General features: G+C 38.9%; 1 protein-coding gene across 8 annotated transcripts in view; it reads left to right on the top strand.

Annotated features, from left to right (window-relative positions):
* Positions 1-22185, top strand: part of HFM1 (helicase for meiosis 1) — a 57957-nt gene that overhangs the window by 20832 nt on the left and 14940 nt on the right. For all 8 annotated transcript variants that reach the window (XM_079981089.1, XM_079981088.1, XM_079981087.1 and 5 more), the window contains exons 14-30: positions 1592-1635; positions 1723-1824; positions 2668-2813; positions 4715-4809; positions 6790-6923; positions 10344-10391; positions 11541-11621; positions 12393-12484; positions 14168-14274; positions 15234-15281; positions 15875-15972; positions 16070-16201; positions 17352-17437; positions 18965-19048; positions 20271-20428; positions 20510-20613; positions 21798-21950. In XM_079981089.1, coding sequence (XP_079837215.1) covers positions 1592-1635; positions 1723-1824; positions 2668-2813; positions 4715-4809; positions 6790-6923; positions 10344-10391; positions 11541-11621; positions 12393-12484; positions 14168-14274; positions 15234-15281; positions 15875-15972; positions 16070-16201; positions 17352-17437; positions 18965-19048; positions 20271-20428; positions 20510-20613; positions 21798-21950 — 1712 coding nt within the window. The remainder of the gene's footprint in view (positions 1-1591; positions 1636-1722; positions 1825-2667; positions 2814-4714; positions 4810-6789; positions 6924-10343; positions 10392-11540; positions 11622-12392; positions 12485-14167; positions 14275-15233; positions 15282-15874; positions 15973-16069; positions 16202-17351; positions 17438-18964; positions 19049-20270; positions 20429-20509; positions 20614-21797; positions 21951-22185) is intronic.

Here is a 22185-nt window from a genome sequence, read left to right as displayed (position 1 = left end):
TGACTTTGCTAAGGATACTCTTCATTTATCATGTGTTTCAAGTGGCTGTTTGGAGAATATGAGTACATATGTGTACAGTAATGCATGCGCTTATCATTGACGTTTGCTCTAGGCAGTTTTCCCTTGAAAATCTGGAGTATATTGTTCATCTATGATCTGCATAGGGCAGTGTCCATATGTATCTATTGACATACCCATGACAGGGATGTAGATACCAAGTACAGTTTTTGCCCAGTCGCCACAAAATTGTCCTATAGATGCCCTGTAAAAGTCCACATCAATAAACGGAAGGCTGTTATTCTGATCAGAAAAATGTGTTCTGTAAAACCACCATTTTTGCTCCCTTACCCCATTTCACCTAACTTTTGTGCATCGAATGTTTATGCAACCTGACACTGGAAATCTGTCTGGATTTCAGTGTGAAAGCAAATACAGCCCACAGTTAGGGCTGTACAGATTTCTAGACATCCCAGTTTATGACACACGTGTACATCTAGATGTGTCTCCGCTTCTAGCTCAGTTCCAAATCCAGGAACGAAATCTGGGCACAGAAGACATGTGAATATTTGTTTTATAAAGTATTTTAGGCAGCACCTAAAAAAACAAACCTGGGTGATAGACCTGGCATTGCAATGATACAAGATCTGACATTTATTATTAAATTGGTTAGTTGCTTTATCTTGCCCAAAGCAACTTACAACCAACCAACCAACCAACCAGCTGTAGGGATCTGTGTGTTCAACTTCCTTCTCAGCCATAATGTGGGGCCCTGGGTATGCCACCATCTTTTAGACTCCACTGCTTATAGGGTTGTCATCAGGATAAATTAAGCCACCCTGCCCTGCAAACTGGAGCTCCTTGAGAGAACAGTGGTAGTAAAGATAGCTGAAAACTAAGCTGAAATATATTTGGCAGGGGAAATGTTATAACTCTCAGATTAGCCTTTGATATAGAGCAGCCCCAATGCTGTCTGAAACTTAGTAGGAAGTTGAAGATTCTCATATGAAGAATTATGATGCATCTTTATTGAAGCAGGTGTACTGACAACACATCAGGTATTAGACTGCTGTAATCTATTTTGACTTGAAGCCTAATTTCCAACAAAGGTTTTCCTAGATGTATATCCCTTCTGGAAAGCAAAAACATGTATTCGCTGGCCCTTGCAATAAGGATGGGCAGGCAAAAGAAGAAGATGTTGCTGCATGAGAAGAGATATGAGGCAGTAAAAACAAGAGGGAAAATCATGCTCCTTCACTGTCCTGAATATCTGAATGGGATTGTTTGTTCTTCATGTATGATGAAGTCCAGTAGCATAAGACAGTTTTATAAACAGAGCCATTCTGGATATTGTTACTTGGGCCATAGAAAATTCTGAGTCCACAATCCAGTGTTTCCCTGCCCCCATTTGATACTTGAACTTTTCTAGGGATAATTTTTATGTTTTGATATTTCACAAAATTCAGTTCAAAGGGTTTAAATAATGGTATAGATCATTACTCAAGCAAGAAATATGTGCAATTGCTATCGATGGTTTTTGCATGGTGTTTTATTTATTTTTAATTGTGATACACATTCTCTCTCTCTGTTTCAGATTACAAAAGTCTGCAAATTCAGTAAAAGAAGCCAGACTGAGGGGTATGCAGTGTATACTAATTGCAGAAAAGTTAATGTATTTGTCCCAAGATGTTCTGGTAATGTTCTGGGTCTGATTTTCATTTATAGATCTCTTGACCTATGGAGTAGCTTATCATCATGCTGGAATAGAGGCATCTGATAGAAAAATCATTGAAGCAACTTTCAATATGGGAGTCTTGCCAGTTCTTTGTGAGTACAAAGCATATGAGAACAAACAGTGTAGATACCATATTGCAGTAAGAGGGATGGGGTTGCAAAAACCCAATTTGCGACCATTTCAACAATAATGTTTACAGAGATAATACTAGTTTGAGAAATAGTTGATAAAAGTGAACAGTTCCATGGAGTCTGGTGAATCTGCATTTTTAAATGTGTGTTGGTGGCCATCTCCACATCTTGCAGAAACAAATTTTAAAAACTGCTTCATTTTGCCCATCCTAAGCTGCCACTACTCTGTGCTTGGGTGATCCTGAATTGTAATATTTAGGGAAGTTTTTAATGACTGATGTTTTAATGTATTTTAAATCTTTTGTTGGAAGCCGCCCAGAGTGGCTGGGGAAACCCAGCCAGATGGGCGGGGTAGAAATAAATTATTATTATTATTATTATTATTATTAGGGAGAAAAATCTGTACTAATTTTACTACACCATGCATAATTTTATACACCTCTCTGATGCGCTCTTTACTTGCCCCTTTTCTAAACCAAGAACCTTTAACTTCTGTAACCTTTCCTCTTAATGAAGCTATTTCAACCGTCTGATAATTTTAGTTGCCCCTTTTCTGTAACTTTTTGAGGTCTACAATATCCTTTTTGAGATGCAGTGACCAGGAACATACACAGTATTTCTAGTGTGGTTGCACCACAGACATCACAGAACTTTCAGAACGATATGGGTGGGAACTCAGAGGAAGCATGTGACAACAACCATGGATCGTATACTGGGAATAGCCAGAACACTACAGAATTGTACTTCATGTCTGTTGCTTTATGAAACATCCAAATTCTTTGAAAATCATTTAAATATTTGCAGTTACTACAAGTACACTTGCTATGGGTGTAAATTTACCAGCTCACCTGGTAGTTATAAAATCAACAATGCATTATGTTGGAGGAATGTTTCAGGAATACAGTGAAACGGACATTTTGCAAATGATTGGGCGAGCAGGAAGACCTCAAGTAAGTTGAATCTGTTATTTAAAGCCATTTTTATTATAATCGTAGCAAAAGTAGCCATGCACTTACAGAGGCAATGTTACAAAAATGTTAAGTGAAAGTTTTGTAGTTATAGTTGCTTGTGAAATTTTTGTTTGCACAGTAGAGTTTATTGCTGAAAAATTAATATAGCCTTGTTTACTAGGAAATATAAAGTTGATGCTACTGGTTTCAGTTTCCAAGCTGAATTAGCTTCCAAGTTATTTATTTAAGAAATATCGACCAAATATCTTTTTTTAAAAAAAAAAAACAACCATCCCAACTCTACAAACAAAATCAAACCTAAACACTCTCCTACAAAAACCAACAATTCACAGGATATTCCACATTTGAAAACATCTATACACGGTATAAGTTTTATGAACCGTTCTTGCTGTCTTTTGATATACTGGATCCACATCTATGGGAAACAAATTTAATAAATACAGAGGCATACCTAGGAGTTGGTGAAACCAGTCCCCGCTAGTGGCACAGGCCAGCACAAAAATCACCTGACTATGGAGTATACAACATATATTTGTGTGGTGCTGCACAGATGCTTTCGTGGCGAGATCAAATATGGGAAAAGCTTCCTGTCCTCCTTGCACTGCAGCTCAAAGGCGTGTCTGGTAAAGTGATTTCTTGTGGGGGGGGGGGAGCACCAATACAGTTCCCCTTGTGCAAGGGACCCTAGGTAGTCCTCTGCGTAAACAGGGTTCTGCAGTCCTGCTCCCACCCTCCCAAAAACTTGAAATGCAATGAGCAAGACAGACAAAATTAGTTGGAAAGAGGCCAGAATCTCTTTCATTTTCAAGGCTTTTGTTGATAATTTGTTGACCACCCCTACCTGTCTGGAGTAGGACTTGCCCTCTGCCTTGCATACTGGGCTCTGGGAAGGTCGTGCGAGAGCCCTGCGACAGGCCCTTGTGCTTACTTCCCAGAGGCTAGTAAGCAAGGTGGAGGGCTTTGAAAGCTATTTCTGCAATGGATTTCCTTATCTATCTATCTATCTATCTATCTATCTATCTATATCTATCATCTATCTATCATCTACAGTCGTACCTTGGTTTGTGAATGTCTGAGGTCCAGTGCCGAGGGCCTTCTGGCGGTTCCCTCACTGCGAGAAGCCAAGTTACAGGGAAGCAGGCAGAGGGCCTTCTCGGTAGTAGCACCCGTCCTGTGGAACGCCCTCCCACCAGATGTCAAAGAGAAAAACAAATACCAGACTTTTAGACGACACCTGAAGGCAGTCCTGTTTAGGGAAGCTTTTAATGTTTAACAGACCACTGTATTTTAATCTTTTGTTGGAAGCCGCCCAGAGTGGCTGGGGAAACCCAGCCAGATGGGCAGGGTATAAATAATACATTATCATTATTATTATTATTATTATTATTATTATTATTATGACTTGAACATTTTGGCTCCAGAATGCCACAAACCTGGAAATGAGTGCTCCGGTTTACGAATGTTTTTTGGAACCCGAACATCTGATATGACTTCCGAATGAGTGCAGGAAGCTCTTGCAGTCAATCGGAAGCTGCGCCTTGGTTTTCAAACGTTTTCAGAAGTCGAACTGACTTCCGGAACGGATTTCGTTTGAGAACCAAGGTACGACTCACTCTATCTATCTATCTATCTATCTATCTATCGGCCATACACCTAAGGTTATGATTGCATAAGTAAATTACGCATAAGTGGTGGTCCCACTGTACAAAAGAACCAGGCAGATAGGGATACCCCCCTGCCCAGAATTTTGATCTGTCTAAATATTTCAGTGATTGAACTTCACGTTAGTTGATAGTCCTATATTTTTCACTGCCATAAAAATGTTTCATTACTGCCTACTCGGTTTAAAGCATTCTTCTATATATATATTTCCTCCCCAGTTTGATACAACAGCCACAGCAGTTATCATGACAAGGATAAGTACTAGAGACAAGTATGTTCAGATGTTAAATGGTGCAGATACAATAGAAAGCAGGTAACTTGAGCCATTTTTCTGTATGTTGTTGGAATTACAGTCTAAAACACATTTGTTTATCTTGAAGAAATTTATCTGATGGATCATGAGGATAGGCCTATGGGGAAGCTAGAAAATCTTTATATTCCCAGCATGTGGGGAAATAGTAATCAACAAGACAAACAAAAATCCACACCAGCGTTTTCCTTGATTCTTCTATAATAATCTGCGTAGAACGGAAGCAATTTTGTGTTGCAATCCTTCATATGGTTATATGCTTCTAGGTCCCATTTATATAATTGTGTGCAGTACTGCAGTGTTTAATTTGAAATTAGCGAACTAGAAGAAGAAAATAAACACAAGCACCCTTTTCTCTCTAGAAGGGTAAAGAGCAGCTTTAGAGATGATAGGATAGGGAGATACAGATTTGGAGAAAGAGTCTAGATTCTGAGCCCCTTGTGCCTGCTTTTAATTAAAAATTAAAATGCTGGGAGAAAAGCTGAACAGCATGTGTAATTTGCTTAGGTTTGCACTCCTATAATAATTTCAGGGTTTTTTGTGTAATTTCTGTTGCACTTAAATTTTGGCAAATCAGAAGCTTCCAAAATTAGAATTCACAGTAAAATGACATTGTATTATTCACTTTGACTCAACATAGGCAATATGTGTGTGGAAACAGGTTTCCACACACAGAGCTCTTTGCTGGAGCTGTACTTTGCAAGTCCATTTGCAAGATTAGGTGTTGGAGGCACTTATAGTATTAGACAGGTGATCAGACCATTCCTTAAGGGTGCATGTGTGTTGATATTCTTGTAAACAGCAATGAACATTTAACCTAATAAGAGAACGAAAATACATTTAATTGAGGCTTTCTTAAAACTTTCTTATTGTATTGTTTTACTACTGAGAGTTCCTAGGATTAATTTTCAGTGAAATGAGTGCTATCTGATTGGTGCCCCTCAGCTAATGGATGGCTCATTGATGTGGAAACTTGCATTGTTGAATTAATGATTGTTGGTGATTCACACACCCCTACCCTAAATCTGCTGTGGAAGGTTGGGAAACATTCAAAACAACATGCGACATGAAGTGGTGGACAGTAGAGGATGAGTGGGGAATCACTGAAGGTTGCCGTGGTTCTCTGTTCTGGAGCTGGTAGACTCCGCTAAAATGAAAGAACACTGGCTTGATCCTGCATCTAGTCATTTAGTCCAGCATCCTGTTCTCAGAGTGGCCAACTAGATGCCTATGAAGAACCTTCCATCAGTGAAGAGGCACCAATTGGACGCAACCTCTTAGAAAAGAGCTTTCGAAACTGTATGTTGCGACATATTCATGTGTTGGCTGCAGTGTGTAGATGTGTTGGGCGAATGCTCCCCGCACTTCTCCCGGGGCTGGAAAGGAGTTAAGTTTAACCTCTGTTTTTTCTAGTAAAACTGAATTACTGTATTGTGAAATGATGCCCATCTAAAAAGTATGTCACCAGGCTGAAAATTTTGGAAAGCTCTACCTTAGAAGCAATAAAAGATCTATTGGGCTGGTTGGCAACTAATTCTTAATAAGGATTGTAATTTGTACTGAGCAGGAGCTGATGGGCCAGAAACATTTGCTGTGCCCACTGACTTGCTCCCATGTTAAATAAGCCCCAAGCAGATACCTTCTTTAATTGTTTTTACCCAGCGTGTAAAGCAGCAGTGTGTGTGTGTTTTGTGGACTTCTTCACTTATACATCTTCAGCTGTCGTCTCCCATACCCCCCCTGGGAGTGAGAAGCAGAGGTGCATAAGGGTAAAAGAATTTATAGAGCCTCAGCATAATAGAGGAGTGTGGTGATTCTTGGAATTGAGGGCTATTCTAGTAGCCAGATGGGAAGCTGGAGGTGATGGATTTTGCCCCCAAACCTCTAGTTGCCTAATCTATTTTAAGAATGCAATGTACTGCTTGCCACTGGAAGACTTTTGGTATGTTTCATTTGTATGCATTTGCTTTCTGGTTTTCATAGTCTGCACACACAACTCATTGAACACTTAAATGCTGAAATTGTGCTCCACACCATCACAGATGTGAACATAGCTTTGGAATGGATACGATCAACTTTCCTTTACATCAGAGCTTTGAAGAATCCAGCTCACTATGGTTGGTTACTCTTAACGTTTTCTGGACTTCAGTGTTCAATTAAAATATGCTACGATTTGGCATAATAAGGTCTGTTGCAATAAAATAGTCACATCTTGGGAAATAAATTAGGTATATTGAGAAATTACAGGAAAGATTAGTGGCATCTTCTTTTGTCTTATATGAGTTCTCATTTTCAGTAGAGATTTTGGCAATGAAAACTTTTGAAGCCTTTTCATGAGTTGTGCTCAAATCCTTGCTACCTCATTTTGTCATAATCACATATACCAGCATCATTGCATTTGTCTTCCTAATATGCCCCCTTTTCAAGTTCTGTGCATATCTTATAATAACAGAGCCTGAAGTTCTCTTAGTGCTTTCTGATGAATGTCAAGACTTTAAATTTTCTGTGTTAATATTTGTCTCTTCAGCTAGCTTTATTTTATTTTTTACTTTATCCCTTCCCTTCCCTTCCCTTCCCTTCCCTTCCCTTCCCTTCCCTTCCCTTCCCTTCCCTTCCCTTCCCTAGAAAAGAGAGACTCTCCTGGTAGGCTACTGTGCCATGGAAGCAAAATGGTTAGCTGCAAGAGGTCGTCTACATAACCTGTAGCTACTGGATGCCACATCCATGAGTACAGTATTGGATTCTGTTTGAAAGAAACTGCAGAAGCCAGTAGATCAGAATCTTTCTGAGAAAGCCAAAAAGGACAGATACAGGCATAGTGAATGAACACCAGGGAGATCTAACAACAAGGCTGAAGTAGTGTAGAGCATAGAGATACTGTGGGATAAATCAGCTTCATACAACCAACATGCTTAACTCTAATTAATGCATGAAGGCATTAAGACCATAGAGTAAGCTATTCTGCCAGGCTTAGCTCCGTCACTCCCCCTCACCTTGGGAGGAAGGGTTACTAAACTCTTTGTTCTCCATTCTGCCATGTGAACCCTACCAGTGAGGAGGTCTAAGCTGGATGTTGTGTGACTTAAGCAAGCCATATTTGTGTTTCTGTACAAATGATTTAGAAACATTTACCATTTTGGAACATAAGTTATACTACCTGTCTTTTTTTTGCTGCTGTATGGAATAGCACATGAATCTGACCTTTGAAGAGTTTGTAAGTAAACCATTTTTGACATCCTAAAAACGTGGTCCCTTTCTATTCTAGGGAAAGTGGGGAACTTTGAAAACAACTTAGAAGGGAATTCTAACAGCCTATATTTCCATGCTTTACTTTGCTTCATGTTTTGTGATTTCAAATTTCTGCTGGGGCTCTCTCACCAAAGAGTACTTGTCCCGAGCCTTGATCTAGGCATTCAGTGAATTCTCCTTTTATTATACCATATACCGTATTTTATTCTTTTCCTTTTTACCGAAAACCAACATATACAACTTTAAAAACAAATAAAAACAGAAATTCACTAATAACTGTGTGCGGTATTAGACGTTAGGGAAATCCTGAGCAAAAATATGTATTTACAATATTTCTGAAGCAATGGATGGATAATGTTTCAGTGTAGCAGAGGGAAAGACATTCCACAGTGTAGAGTCAATGGTTTAAAATGCCTTGCAATATTCTGTAGGCTGCGGTTCCATGAGTAAAATTTCCCCAAATGATCAAAGTGATCTTATAATCAATACAGGGGCAACTGGTCTCAGGCAACCTAGTCTCAAGTTGTTCAGGGCTTTGTAAAAAGACTTTGAACACGGCCCAGTAGCTGATAGAAACATAATGAGCACACAAAAAGGTGGTGCTGGCATTTCACCTCCACTTGTCAGTATGAAGTCGCAAGTCTGCTTTTAAAAGAAATACAATTCACATTTATTAACCACTGTGTGACAAATCACTTTTGTGAAGTAGTGTGTGGCATTTCTAGTTTTCTGTTAAATAGACTTGTTTTTATAGAGGATCAAAAAAGAACATTAAAATTCAGAAAAACATTTCCTATCAAGTGAAAAGAGATCTATTTCCCCCCTGAAGGCAGAGTTTCTGCTTCTGCACTGATCCTACTTGCTGTCAACACCACAGCATAAGGCATTCTAGGGTGTTCAGCACAGTAGGATCTCTCTGTACATGGAACATCTGCTTTTCAGAGCTGTGAAAGAAAGGAAAGAAGTGGTAAACGGAATAGTTGCTTTGTTGAAATGCCCTTAAATGATAGCAGTTAGGACATTTAGCACCTTTCTCTACATCTGTTTTCACACTGACTTTGATTCTTTCAAGATACAGGTGAAGCCATTTTATTAGTAAATGGGAAAATAATCACAATAATAAGCTACTCCTTAAAACAAAGGTGCATACAGTACTGTATTTGTTATAGCCAACAGAATTGCAGGATGAAGATTTATGCAATTGTTTTCTTCTGATTTATTTATGTAGTAAGACACTGAAGAAATATCATTGGGAGGCAATAATACATTCTGCATTGGCAGATATTTTAAGCTAGGAAAACAAAAAATAAGGGTTTTTCTAAGCCTTTGCTTCCATTCTTATTCCAGCTTCTTATGCTGTGTGCTCATAAATAATCAGTGTATGGTATAGTTCATCAACACAAAAAGGACCGTTTCAGAGCTGTGACAGGAGAACAACACCCCCAAAGAATTTTGGGAACTGTCGTTTACCCCTCCCAGAGATACTATTCCCAGCACCCTTACAAACTACAGAATTCTTTTGTGGGGGAGAGGGATGTGTTTTAAATGTACAATACAATGAATATACAATCCCATTCAGCCCACTTAACTCCAATTCTGGGTGCTAATTGAATATTGTTATCCCAATTAGTATATATGTTAGATTTGAGATTGATTATATATCTGTGTAATATTTTATGCCAAAAAAATTGGGTTTATGTATACAGTTTCTTCTAGCTCTTTTATATATGTGATTATTTTATATATGTGTTTTTTGCATTGCAAATCACTTAGAGATGCCTCATAGGAAGTGATTCATAAATGAAATAAACAATAACAGCAACAAATTTAAGAAAGCATTAAACCAGATTTGGGGATTGAATATATAATTCACTAAATACTGAATCTGTATAAGCACCAATACTTTTGAATGGAGCTTATAGAAGTCCTGGTTGAGTAGCACCCCACTTTTGGTCAAGCAAGAATCAGCCTACTACTAAAGGAGACAGAAGAAGACAGAAGAACTTATACAACAAACAGCACAATAGTTCTGCACCTTAGAAACATGAATAACCCACTAGGCACATCAGGGCCCACCAGACACCCCGTTAGAATTGAAGAGCAGTCAGCCAGGCTATAGCCTTGGATGCATCTTAAATCTCAAAAAACCCTTTATTTCTCATGGCTGGTAGGTCCCCATATGTGTTCACTATATAAATATATTGTTTTTAGATTTCTAGTGCATATAACAGCTGAGAGTTCTTACAAATTAAAGCCATAATCAAATGCAAATGTTTCCATTGATGAAGGTTTTCCAACTGGATTGGACAGAAGTGGAATTGAAGCAAAACTGCAAGGTTAGACACTTTCCACCATGCTTGAAAAGACCATGCATTTTACATAAGTTCCTATGTGATCTATTAAGCCTGTACATCCTTTCTTCTTTATACCATTTATCAGTAGCAGCTTTGTTCAAAGTTCAGGTAATACTTGCGTAAGTTGTTAAATAATCTTTTCACCTGACTGACATATCCATCTAGATTCCATTTCAGATCTACGGCTTTCCTCACAACAAAGTAAGATGTAAAATGAAAGTACAGCCATTTTAAAAATGGCTGAGATAGGCAGCAGGTTACCATGCAAGGTCATTACCATTTTTTAAAAAGTTTAAGCTGGGCCTTGTTTGATTTGTTATTGTTGGCATCCATCTGTCTTGAGAAACAATGGAATGCACATCTGAAGGTGAAGTTAAACCACTGGAGAATCACAGTACCTGCTGTGGCTGCAGAAACCAGTAACTTGTAATTGCTGCCTCCCACTTCTATTGTGTGCTGCAGCACCAAAGTGACCTCTCTGGGACTCAACCCTGGGCAGTGTGTATGGAGGTCCTGGGCTGCCCAGAAGACAAGACCCACATCTTGGCCTCACTGATGTGTTCCAAAGGAATACATCTGGCACCAGCTTGTCTACAGGAGATGGCAGAAGGAGGCATACAAGATGCCATCCAATCATCTTAGGGAGTCTACTCTGGATTTATGTAGAGTTTACTCCTTAGCCCTTTCTTCTCCCAAAGATATGCCTCAAGGCAGAGGAGGTTTAGGACCAGAGTTTTCCTTCTCCTAGATGGGCTACCTTCTCAGGTTGACGAGCCCCATCTGCCCCTCACTTCTTTCTGCAACATGTGCAGTAATGGCCTTCTTGACTGTTGGACCCAGTATTATTCTTGTCTGCTCAATCTGCAGGAGCCTGTCTTCACATGCAGGGGAAGTCCCTAACTCACCAAGGGTTTGATTAAAATATGTTAGTTATTGAGAGCACAATCCAGCAAGTACTACTTGCCAATTTTAAACTTGTATTGATATCAGTAGAAGATTTAAGCTTGTTTAAATTTCATATCAAATTCTGTGAGACCTAAAAGTGCTTAATTTTAGCTGGAACGTGGCCTTAGGTACGTGCAAAACTTTCCCCCCTACATGTACTAACAATTATTTCTCCTACTTGAACAGAATTATGTTTGAAGAACTTGAATGATTTATCTGCATTTGATTTGATCAAGATGGATGATAAACTCTATTTCAAGCCAACAGGTAATACTTAAAACTTACAAAAGTGAGAAGCTTAATTTTTTTAGTATTTAGAATGTTTTCTGGATAGGGCACTGCCTCTGTTATAGCTAGGGCCCTAGATATTTTAGGGGTTCCTTTCCTGTCACTCCTTATGATTTCCATGATAAGAACAGCCTCTTGCTGGTACATCTATGTTGCAAGCATGTACTATAGAAAATGGCTTCAAATCAGGTGCATTAAGATATTAAGAACTGGTGCCAGTAAATACATGCCCAAAGGCTGTGGTTTAAAACACATTCAGGATTAAATTGTCCCACTAGTGCTCAAAGTTCTTTTGAGGATTGTGGAGTCACAGCCACAGAATCAGTCATTAGGCAGCAAAGAATGTGAAAGCTGGATAATGCCCATATTGGTTCCCAAGATAGACATGGTCATTAGGCCAGACCAGACAGAACTGTTGATACTGCTGAAGTACATTGTTGGGAGAAGTGTCCCTCTGCCACTTTATGCTAATTTGAGAGCATGGAAAGCTCTTATGTCAGTTCAGTGATTTCATAGTTGTAAATGGGAACAATTTCTCCCTTTAATATTAATACTTGAAATTCTGTTATCGGAGCAAGCCACAGCACTGTTGTTAAATCTGCTTAATGATGTGCTGTCTCTGCTCTCTAAAGGTGAGTAATTAAAAACTGGTAAGTCTGCTCAGGGTTATGATATGCAGGGAGAAAAATGGATGGAACACTACACCTGACTCACCAGAGTGCTAAGTGCTTTATATTTCTTTTCCTACAGAAACTGGACGACTAATGGCTTGGTATTATATTGCATTTGACACCATGAAAAAGTGTTTTACGATTCATGGAAACGAGACTTTACAGGAACTGGTAATTTTGTTACACAAATGAAATATGAATATCGTGAGCAGAAGGAGGAAAGGGTTTGTTGCTGTTTCGTTAGCTCTTGCGCAAGCTGGTGGAAGGCATCTTGTAGTGTAGCATCACATTGTACCAGGCATACTGGATGAGGAGGGCAGGGATGGCTGGGACTTATAGTTGCTGAGCGGACCTGAGTGAAGCCTGACTCCCACAGGTCCGTTTGTTGAGCCATGCCCCCCTAAGGCTGCCGTGGATTGGCTCTTTTGAATCAGTGGATTTGGCGGGAACCCATGAGCCTCCACGGTGGCCGAGGGAGACGTACTGCGCTCAAAGTAGCACGTTGCATCCAAGCAGCAAGGAAGGCGCTGCGTTGGGCCGCAACCGCCGCTCACCGAGGAGGTACGGTAAGTGACCGTTCTGAAATCTGACGAGACTTTCTACTGTCAGAAGGGCACTTTTGGATACTAGCTGTTCCATATAATCCCATTTTAAATTTATACTTACATAGTCATGAAGACTTAAATCCCATGACTAAGCCTGAATCCAACCCTGTTGTGTTCCATTAGGAATAGCGTTACAGTGGTACCTCAGGTTAAGAATTTAATTCGTTCCTGAGGTCTGTTCTTAACCTGAAACTGTTCTTAACCTGAGGTACCACTTTAGCTAATGGGGCCTCGCGCTGCCGCCGCACAATTTCTGTTCTCATCCTGAAAAAAGTTCTTAACCCAAGGTACTATTTCTGGGTTAGCAGCGTCTGTGACCTGAAGCATCCATAACCTGAAGCATCTGTAACCTTAGGTACCACTATACTTGTTTTAGAATTTCAAGTTTTATCTGTTTTTGTAATGGTAGATTAAATAGCTATAACCCAGCCTGGGACCTTATGGTGAAATGTGGTGAAAGGTGGTTAAGAAATCTTATTTATTTATTAATTAATTACTTAATTAGTCCATTAATATTACCACAGTATATTTTATAAAAAAGTCCCCCCCCATTTGCCAAACTTCGTAAAACAGATATTGCAACACTTCTCAATTAAACTTCTTAAAATAATAATTGTACATTAGTTTTGCAGTGGGTACAATTCCCCCCCCCCCAGTCTATCTCATTCTGACTTGATTTATTTTTCTTTGCTTGTTTACACTGATGTGGTTCTGGCCTAGCCACTGATCACTCCTTGTAGTCTGTACTGTATATGCTAGAAATATATTTTAAAGGGCTGATTTCCTAACCAGGGACTCAGCTACATTAGCAAAGAAACAGTGATTTGAATGCGTTATAAACATACAACACCAGCTGGCACCAGAGAGCAGGAAATTTTTCTATGTGATTTTCCATGAGGTTTTTTTTTTCTTTTGCTATAACAATCTAATTTCTGACTTATTTATAGTGGTTTTCCTCCCCTGTGTGTAGATCCTCCCCAGGTTTCATACACATGAACAATATATGGTTTACACACTGTGGTTTGCACTTAGCTGTACAATTGAACATTGAACACAATAATTTAATCCTGGTTTGCAATCCTGGTTTTCAGGGCAACCCCAATCATACTTTTCTGGTTTGATTGTGCTAGCAGTCCTGAAAGGCCTTATGAGGTATCAAAAGTAATACTGCTGTGCTTAAAATATAATTTAAATATTTAGAAAAGGCCAAGATGGGAGTATTTTGAATAAATGAAAGAAACTTTTGCAGGTCACATTGATCTCCAGTTGCAATGAATTTTCAGACATCAAGTTAAGAACAAATGAGAAAAAAATACTGAATACTTTGAATAAAGACAAGAACAGGATAAGCATAAGGTACAAGGTGATATGTTCAAAAAATAAAGTTTAATTTTGATTATAGACCACTGTTGCTGTCCTGCACACAGTTACATAGGTTTAAAATCACAGTATCAAATATTACTAATTCCAGTTCCCACAGGAGTTGTAAGAAGAAACTCCATGTGGTCAACATTTGGCTGGGTGTAGCAACTAGTTGTTCTGACAGGTATTACAATCTGCTTGAGAGCACCATGCCAATACCGTTCCTTTGCTGCTACTCCTCACTCATTCTTCAGCAGTGCAGGAATTCATTTTGGAGCACCAAAGAAATGACAAAACAAGGAAATTACTGAAATTTCACAATTCTTTGTTTTCACTTCATGGTGCAAGAAGAACCCTAGTGCATGCTGGAGTGTCAACTGGTGTGTGTGTGTAAGGGGGGAGACACACTGAAAGAACTGGAGTCAGGTTGTGCAACTGCTTTTAGTTAGCACTTGTCCAAACCAACAGTTGCTGCATCTAATCTACTTTTCTGCCCATGTGTAGGTTCTTCTTAGGTCTAGTGTATGAACTTTGTCTTAAGTTATTCTGATTTCAGCAGAACTTCATTTACGTGTACTTAAAACTGGTTTCTACAATTAGTGGGAGAATAAGTCAAATGCAGTCCCAGCAAAGTGGCCTGTCAGGTGCTTGATCATCCCATTGTTTGCTCTAGGCAAGCAGCAATACCAGGAGCATTATAGAACCATTTATGGCTGGTGGGCTGCATTTGGTTTTGTGGATCTCTTAATTCTTCAGGCCTTGTGTAGGTCACTAACTAAAACAAACATGTATATATCATTGCATGTGATCTTTCTAGACATACATTGCTGATAATTCCTACAGGCTAGACAGTGTGTCATATTTGAATCCATTGTTTGTCATTGGACCATTAAGATGGGAGTAAGGTCCCAGTCTTATGGAATGTAAATTGATATGTTGTGTTTCATATACAGATATCCAATGGAAGGAAAGATAAAAACAAGAGAAATGAAAGTGAATTGGTAAGCATTTCGGCTCTCCTATTTTAAAAGAGAAATAGAGCAGCCACTCGCTGCTATTTAAGACAATGATAAAATCCTGCGTCAATTATTCCTGAAGAATCACTTCCTTTTTATATATAATAATTTTCATTAAATTTTCAATTTTACAATTTCATATAAACATTTTGCAGACTTTACAATATCTAATGGCTTCCCTTTTTCACTATCCATGGTTCATTTTACATATTGTACATACCTGCATATTTTACTACTGTATAACCATTCCAATCAGTTTTCCCCTTTTACATCCATCAAAAATTATTTACTCCTTTGAATTTACCTTAATGCTGCCAGCATTTTCAGCTGTATACAGTTATTTTCCATATATTCAATAAATGTTTTCCAATCTTCTTTTAACATATCTTCTTCTTGCTCTCTTATTCTGTATGTTAAATATTCAAGTTGTGCATATCCTGTAGAAGCACTTCTTAGCTTTCTATATATTCTAGATTTTATCCTGACCTTGATTTCCCCCCCCCCCTTCAGTAGCTGACATGACTGAAATGTTTAAAATCTGTTTTGATAATTTGAATGATTCACTATTTCTTTTGCAGTCTTATTCAGGCACAGCTAGGATGCATTCCCATACAAGATTTCACATTGACACAAGATATAGGGAAGATTTTCAGAAATGGCATAAGGCTTACAAAATGTATGATAAAAGATCATTTTTACTTTTGGATTATTTAAAAACAGTCTGTCTTGCAAGATCCCCCTCCCCTCACCTGTATGTTTGTTTTCTTGTGCAGGGTTGTCTGAATTTCTGGCTTCCCGTCAAAACAACTTTATTGCATTATTAAGCTCTCTGATTTTAGCCAAGTGCTTCAGGTGTAGACTTTGGGAAAACTCACCGTATGTATCAAAACAACTTGAAAAAATTGGTAGGTACTACAGTCAACAAGAAAGTACAATGTACAGTGAACTCAGTTACGAAATATAACACCCCACGCCCAATATTTGCTGCGGAGTTCAAAGGGTCACATGGGGAATTTCTGCATCTTAGGTCCCAACCACACTGCATAACTAAAGCAGTATCATTATCACTTTAAACAGCCATGGATTCCTCAAAAGAATAATAGAATTGTATAGAGTTGGAAGGGACCCTGAGGGTCATCTACAGTAGCCTGAGGTCCATGGGAAGAGAGATTCACTGTTAAACCACTCTAAGAACTGTAGCTCTGTAAAGGGAATAGAAGTCTGCTAACAACTTCTTAGAACCCTTAACAAACGACAGTTTAAAGTGTTGTGATACTGCTTTAAATGATGGTGCCTCACTGAGGCTTCTGACACACCTAAGAAATGAGACCCCTTTTTTAAAAAGCTGACTCCCAGACATGGGGAGATGCTGCAGCAGTCTCTATTGTACACAAGAAGCAGCAATTAGAAAAAACCAGAGATGCTTCAAAGTATGAACATATGCACTTGAGCGTGCTCACAGCATCTCTTTGGATCCCAGCCTTTGCTTTTGGCCTGAGTGTAATTTGATACTGGCAAGAATTAATACACGCAGAAAGTGGAAAAGGCACATGTAGTAGATTCGGCATCCAATCTTTGGGCGTAAGCTCCATTGAGCCCAGTTGGACTTATGGTAAATATGCACAGGATTTCAGTGTAGATCAGTTAAGTCAGCCCTTGTTCTAAATAGGCAGAAGTTTGATCTTTACCTCCTATAGCCAGAACTTTGAACTATGACAGGTGCATGCCAGCAACATGGCAAACTGTGACAAAAATGCAGCATTCCATCTCTGAGTTCTCACAATCCACCTATAATTGATGGCCATTGCTATATGGTTTTTGTCTTTAATTTTGACTTCTTGTATAAGTCTGTTCAGAAAATTGTGCCAATGTTTTGAGATCTATTTGGTGTAACCCTCTTCAAATGTATTTTAAATGCCATTTTATATTTGCTTGCCTTTGGTTAAGATAATGATAATTTATTATTTACTACAGTATTTGTAAGAAAATGCTATTAGTAAAAAAACACACCAAAAAAAAACCCTCCACCAATTAAGACTGTATAATTTTCAACAGGTATGACACTGTCAAGTGCAATGATGAGCGCTGGACTGGTATCCTTTGAAAAAATAGAAGATATAAATGCAAGGGAACTTGAATTGGTATTTATTTTATCATCTGCCTATTTTGCAATTTTGTTTAAAGTATGTTTAATTGCAGAAGGGGAAAGCAATAATGACACCACAGACGGGTCAGTGGGTGGTTGGATGTAGGTTGGAAAATGAGCTTGGAGCAGAATGAGCGAGACAAGTCATTGTCATACATTTTCTTACTTCCACTGTACTGTCATTGTTTGTGGTACCAAATACAATCACTTGAATAAAAGACTGGCTGATTATTATTTTTTTTGTAAGCACATATAAGGGCCCTGTAGATTGCAGTTACTGGAGGCTAGTGAAAAAGCAGGCTGTTAGGGTATTTTATCCTTCTATCTTTTCCATCAAAATCCAAGGAACCTGCCTCTTCTAAATCAGTGCCCGATGTCAGTAGCAGACTGAATGAAGGTGAACAATCTGAGACTTAATCAGACACGCTAGAGGCACTCTTGATCAGTTAGAAGGAAGATAAAGAAATAATGATTCAACCTGTGTTGGTTGGGGTTACACTTCTCTTGGAGACTCATAGTTTAAGTGTGCTCCTGGATTTTGCCCAGGTTTCAATAGTGTCCTAGTGTATGTTTGCACAATTATAGCTCATGTGTCAGCTGCAATAATTCCTAGCCATGGTGAATGATCCCTGGGTTGCATCCTGATTGGACTATTGTAATATACTGTACATTGAGCTGCATTAGAAAAATGTTTGAAAGTTTCAGCTGTCTGGAATGCTGCAGCCAGACTGCTGACTACGGCTGCTAACGGAGAGCATGTCGCTCTTTTGTTAGAACAACTTCACTGGCTCCTGGTCCCTTTCCAGGCACAATTCATGACCTATAAAAGCCGCAGATGATTTGGGCCCCGGTTAACTGAAAGTTCATATTTTTCTTTACAAACCAGTCCGGGTGCTAAGCTCTTCGGGTGAGCACCTTCTCTTGGTCCCATCAACTTCAGAGGCACAGTTAGTGGTTACACAAGAAACAGCCTTTTCTGTGGCTACTGTCTTATTGTGGAATTCCCTCTCTAGAGAGGTTAGATTGGCTCTCTCTTTGTTATCAGTCCTCCGGCATGCTAAGACCTTCCTATTTAAACAGGCCATTGAAAACTATGTGCAGCAGATATTATTACTAGGCTGCTGTCTCAGCTATCAGTATTTTAATGGCTGTTATAAATGTGTTTTATTGCATTTTAATTGCATTTCCCTGGTTTTTATTACTTTCTATAGTGTTTTATACTATAAAATATACTATATATAGTATTATTTAGTATATGTAAGCTGCCTTCTATCCCAACTTGGGAAAAAGCCAGACAATCAATCAATCAATCAACCAATCATCTAACATTTGTCAACGAACAGTTTAATTAAAATATCCCAAAATAGTGCTTTTACTATTTTGATGCATTACGGGGAAATGGTTAGCAATGATAATATCAGGGGGGATAATCATTCTCAAATCGATGCTATTTTGTATTAGGATGTTGCAAAATCAATGCATACTGAATTAATACGAACTCTTTCTGAAATTAAATTTCCAGATTTTGAATAGGCACCCTCCTTTTGGAAATCAAATTAAAGAATCGGTAGCACACCTTCCAAAATATGAACTTACTGTAGAGCAGGTAAATGGAATGGCCTAATTGCATTTTTGTTCTGCCCTTCACCTCCAAAACAGTTGTATAGAGAAGGTTAAATAAAACTCTGTTCCTAAATTTCACAAAGATTGGTTCAGTTATTTAACTCTCATGACATGTGTAGTGCCCTCAATAATTACAAAGAAGGTCCTCAAGCTAAGAATTCCTAGGTTCACAGTGATTTTGTAGGAATGAAATGTGCTAACTTGGAGAGGAGGAGGAATAAGGAGCCTATAGAGAAGATCTTATAATTATAAATTGGAAAAGTAAACCTAAGACATGTTGATTTTTCTGTAAGATTTTGTCTGCACCGTGGTCCCTGTTTCTTGTAATCTCTCATTTGTTCCATTTTCTGCTTGTGCAGATTTCCTCATGTTTGCAGTATACACATAGAAAGGAAACTACAGGGAGAATTAAGAAGCAAAAAATTAGGTGGTAGATCAATATTGGATTAGGCACAATACCTAGCTCAATACAATGGCAGCTTAGGGTAGATAAGTTTCTGGGTAGAACTCTCAGTTTCTCCCACAGCCTATAAACTGTCAAATAATGCCCTCTTGCAGGATTTGGCTGAACATGTGAGGGTTATGTGTAGGGGCAGGGATGCAGAAAGAAGCCCAGGACCCAATGTCCTTGTGCCAAGGCTCCTCTCTGAACTTTTCATGCTAATTGTGAAGGTCTGAAGGGGGCCACTTCTGGGTTCAACAGAATGCATGTAGAAGCAACTGGGGACCTTGTCTTATCAGGATTCCTGATCAACTAGAGACTTCTAAGCACGTTGCCACATATATAGAGAGAACCCTTCTCAAACCTTCGTGCTCAGTGTGTAAAAGGCACTGTTTTGAACTAACCATGGTTTGGTGTAGTCCGAACTATGGTTTAGGGAAGAAACTCAGGATCAGAAACAACCATTTGCAGTTGACTTGTTTCCTTAACCCCAATTAAGACTAACCACAGTACTGGATTTGCACTTCATAAAACAAATATTGGTTATCTGAAAGCAGAAGTAAACGTTTCCCATCTCCTTCTGGACAACCTGGAGGAGAGGGGAATGGGGCGTGTCAGAGCCAAACGCCAATGTTTACAACATTAAATCATACTTTAGCAGTATGCTTGAACCCAGCCAATATATACAAAGTAAAACTGTATTTCTACATTTTGAAATAGGTGAAAAACTAGTATTATTTTAAAAATATGTATCTTTTTCAAGCTAACAAAATACAGTGAAGCCGTAGCTGAAATTCTAGTGACGGTCATATTAAAGAACTTTGAACAGCTACAGACAAAGAGAACTGCCCCAGATTTTCACTATGTGACCTTAATAATAGGAGATAATGATAATCAGGTGGTTTTTAAGCAAAAGATTACGTGAGTATACTCAAATCATTTTAAAACTTTAAAAAATTGCCCATTTGTGCATATTTAATATAGTATATTGATACTTTGCAGGGATTCTGCTTTGCTGAAAATTGGAAATTGGACTAAAAAGGTTGAAGTGAGAAGAGCTGTTAAGTCTGAAGAGCTTAGCATAAATCTAATCAGTTCTGAATATGGTAAGTTAATTTATGTGATGTAAGTCTTAAAACCAATTCTGTTCAAGTAAAACTGCATTCTATTTCTATAATATATTGCAAACTTAATGGATTGGATCCAGACTTAGCTCCCTTGACTTAAAATTGCATAACTATGATCTCCTTTTCTATCTGCTGCCTCACTGACTGATGTAACCAGTAGGAAGCAGACCACATTCATTTGACCTCTAGCTCCATTCAGGGGGTGGAACCATGGCTCAGTGGTAAAACACATAAAGGTGTGGGAAGGTAAATTGCAAACGTCATGTTTGCATATTCAAAATCAGCTTCTGATCCAATGTTGTGCTGATTTTAACCTCTATATGATAAAACTCCAAAGCTGTCATGAGAATACTGGATCCAGTTTGTTTCCACTGCCTTAAATACCGCTTTGTGCAGACTGTTTCAGTGATGTCTGCAACATTTTCTGCTTGAAAAAGACTGTTCAGCTCACACCATAAATCAGAATTGTTGCAACATGCCATATTTTAAAAAGTGAAAATGGACATGACAACTGAAATGGCCATAACTTTATTGATTTCAGATGTAGGGAGCTTTAGCATAGGCATTGGGCATGTATCCCTCTCAGCCCCCTGCTGGGGGTCTGAGGCATGACATGGTGTATTTGGGAAGGTGGGTCCATCGCAAAACACAGGTTTACGCAGCTGGCCCCCTAAATGCTAGGGGAAGCTCTATGGCCCACTAGCCCTACGCAACTGGCTCTTTGGACAGAGACTTCCCTCCAGACCCCTCTAATGGCGTACCCTGTAATCGCCGCCTCAGGATATGGGGTGGGATGAATCACCACTTCCCTCCCTACCCTAATTGGATGAAAGACTATAGGATTCTGTCCAAGGCCTAAATCGCCAAAAATGGCACAGTGCCATGGAGTGAGTTGAGGGAGGCACTGCGTCTGGCCACGACCGCCGCTCACACGGGAAGGAGGTAAGTGGCCATTATATTTAGATAAAAAATAAGCTGGTGAAGGAAAGACTCTGGAGAGTAGCTGTTGGTCTGACATCGGTCTCCTTTGCCCTTGGGTCATAGCATTCTTTTGGTATTTTAATCTTTCAATTTATTAAGGGAGCCGAATTATATAAATACAGACATATTTGAAAACTCAATAAATCATACATACATATATACATGTATATTTTCTGCAACAGTTGGACTAGATATCCAGAAAAAATTTAAGGCATTTTATCTTGGACCAAAGAGGTTTGGAAATGAAATGATGAGCGTACTCGGAACATTAAAAAGTGAATGTTCATCCAATCAGACTTCCTCAGAAGGATCAGCAACAGCAGAAATAAGTAAAGGTAAGTGATAGTTCCATACTAAATAACAGATCTGAGAGGCAGGGTTGGATACAGTTGCATATATACTTGCATATATACTAGCAAATCCCAGTGTCATCTTGCATAATGTGTGAATTGGCTTTAAAATGTTGATTGCAAACAAATGAAAGTGCAGCATAATCTCAGAGGATGCCTTTTCTTGCACAATGGCGCTCCTGCCACAGGGACAAATTCGTCCCACACACCCCATCCCTTA

Source organism: Podarcis cretensis (genome assembly GCF_951804945.1).
Source record: "Podarcis cretensis genome assembly, chromosome: 6".
Classification (NCBI taxonomy): Eukaryota; Metazoa; Chordata; class Lepidosauria; order Squamata; family Lacertidae; genus Podarcis; species Podarcis cretensis.
This window is presented reverse-complemented; position numbering and strand designations above follow the sequence as displayed.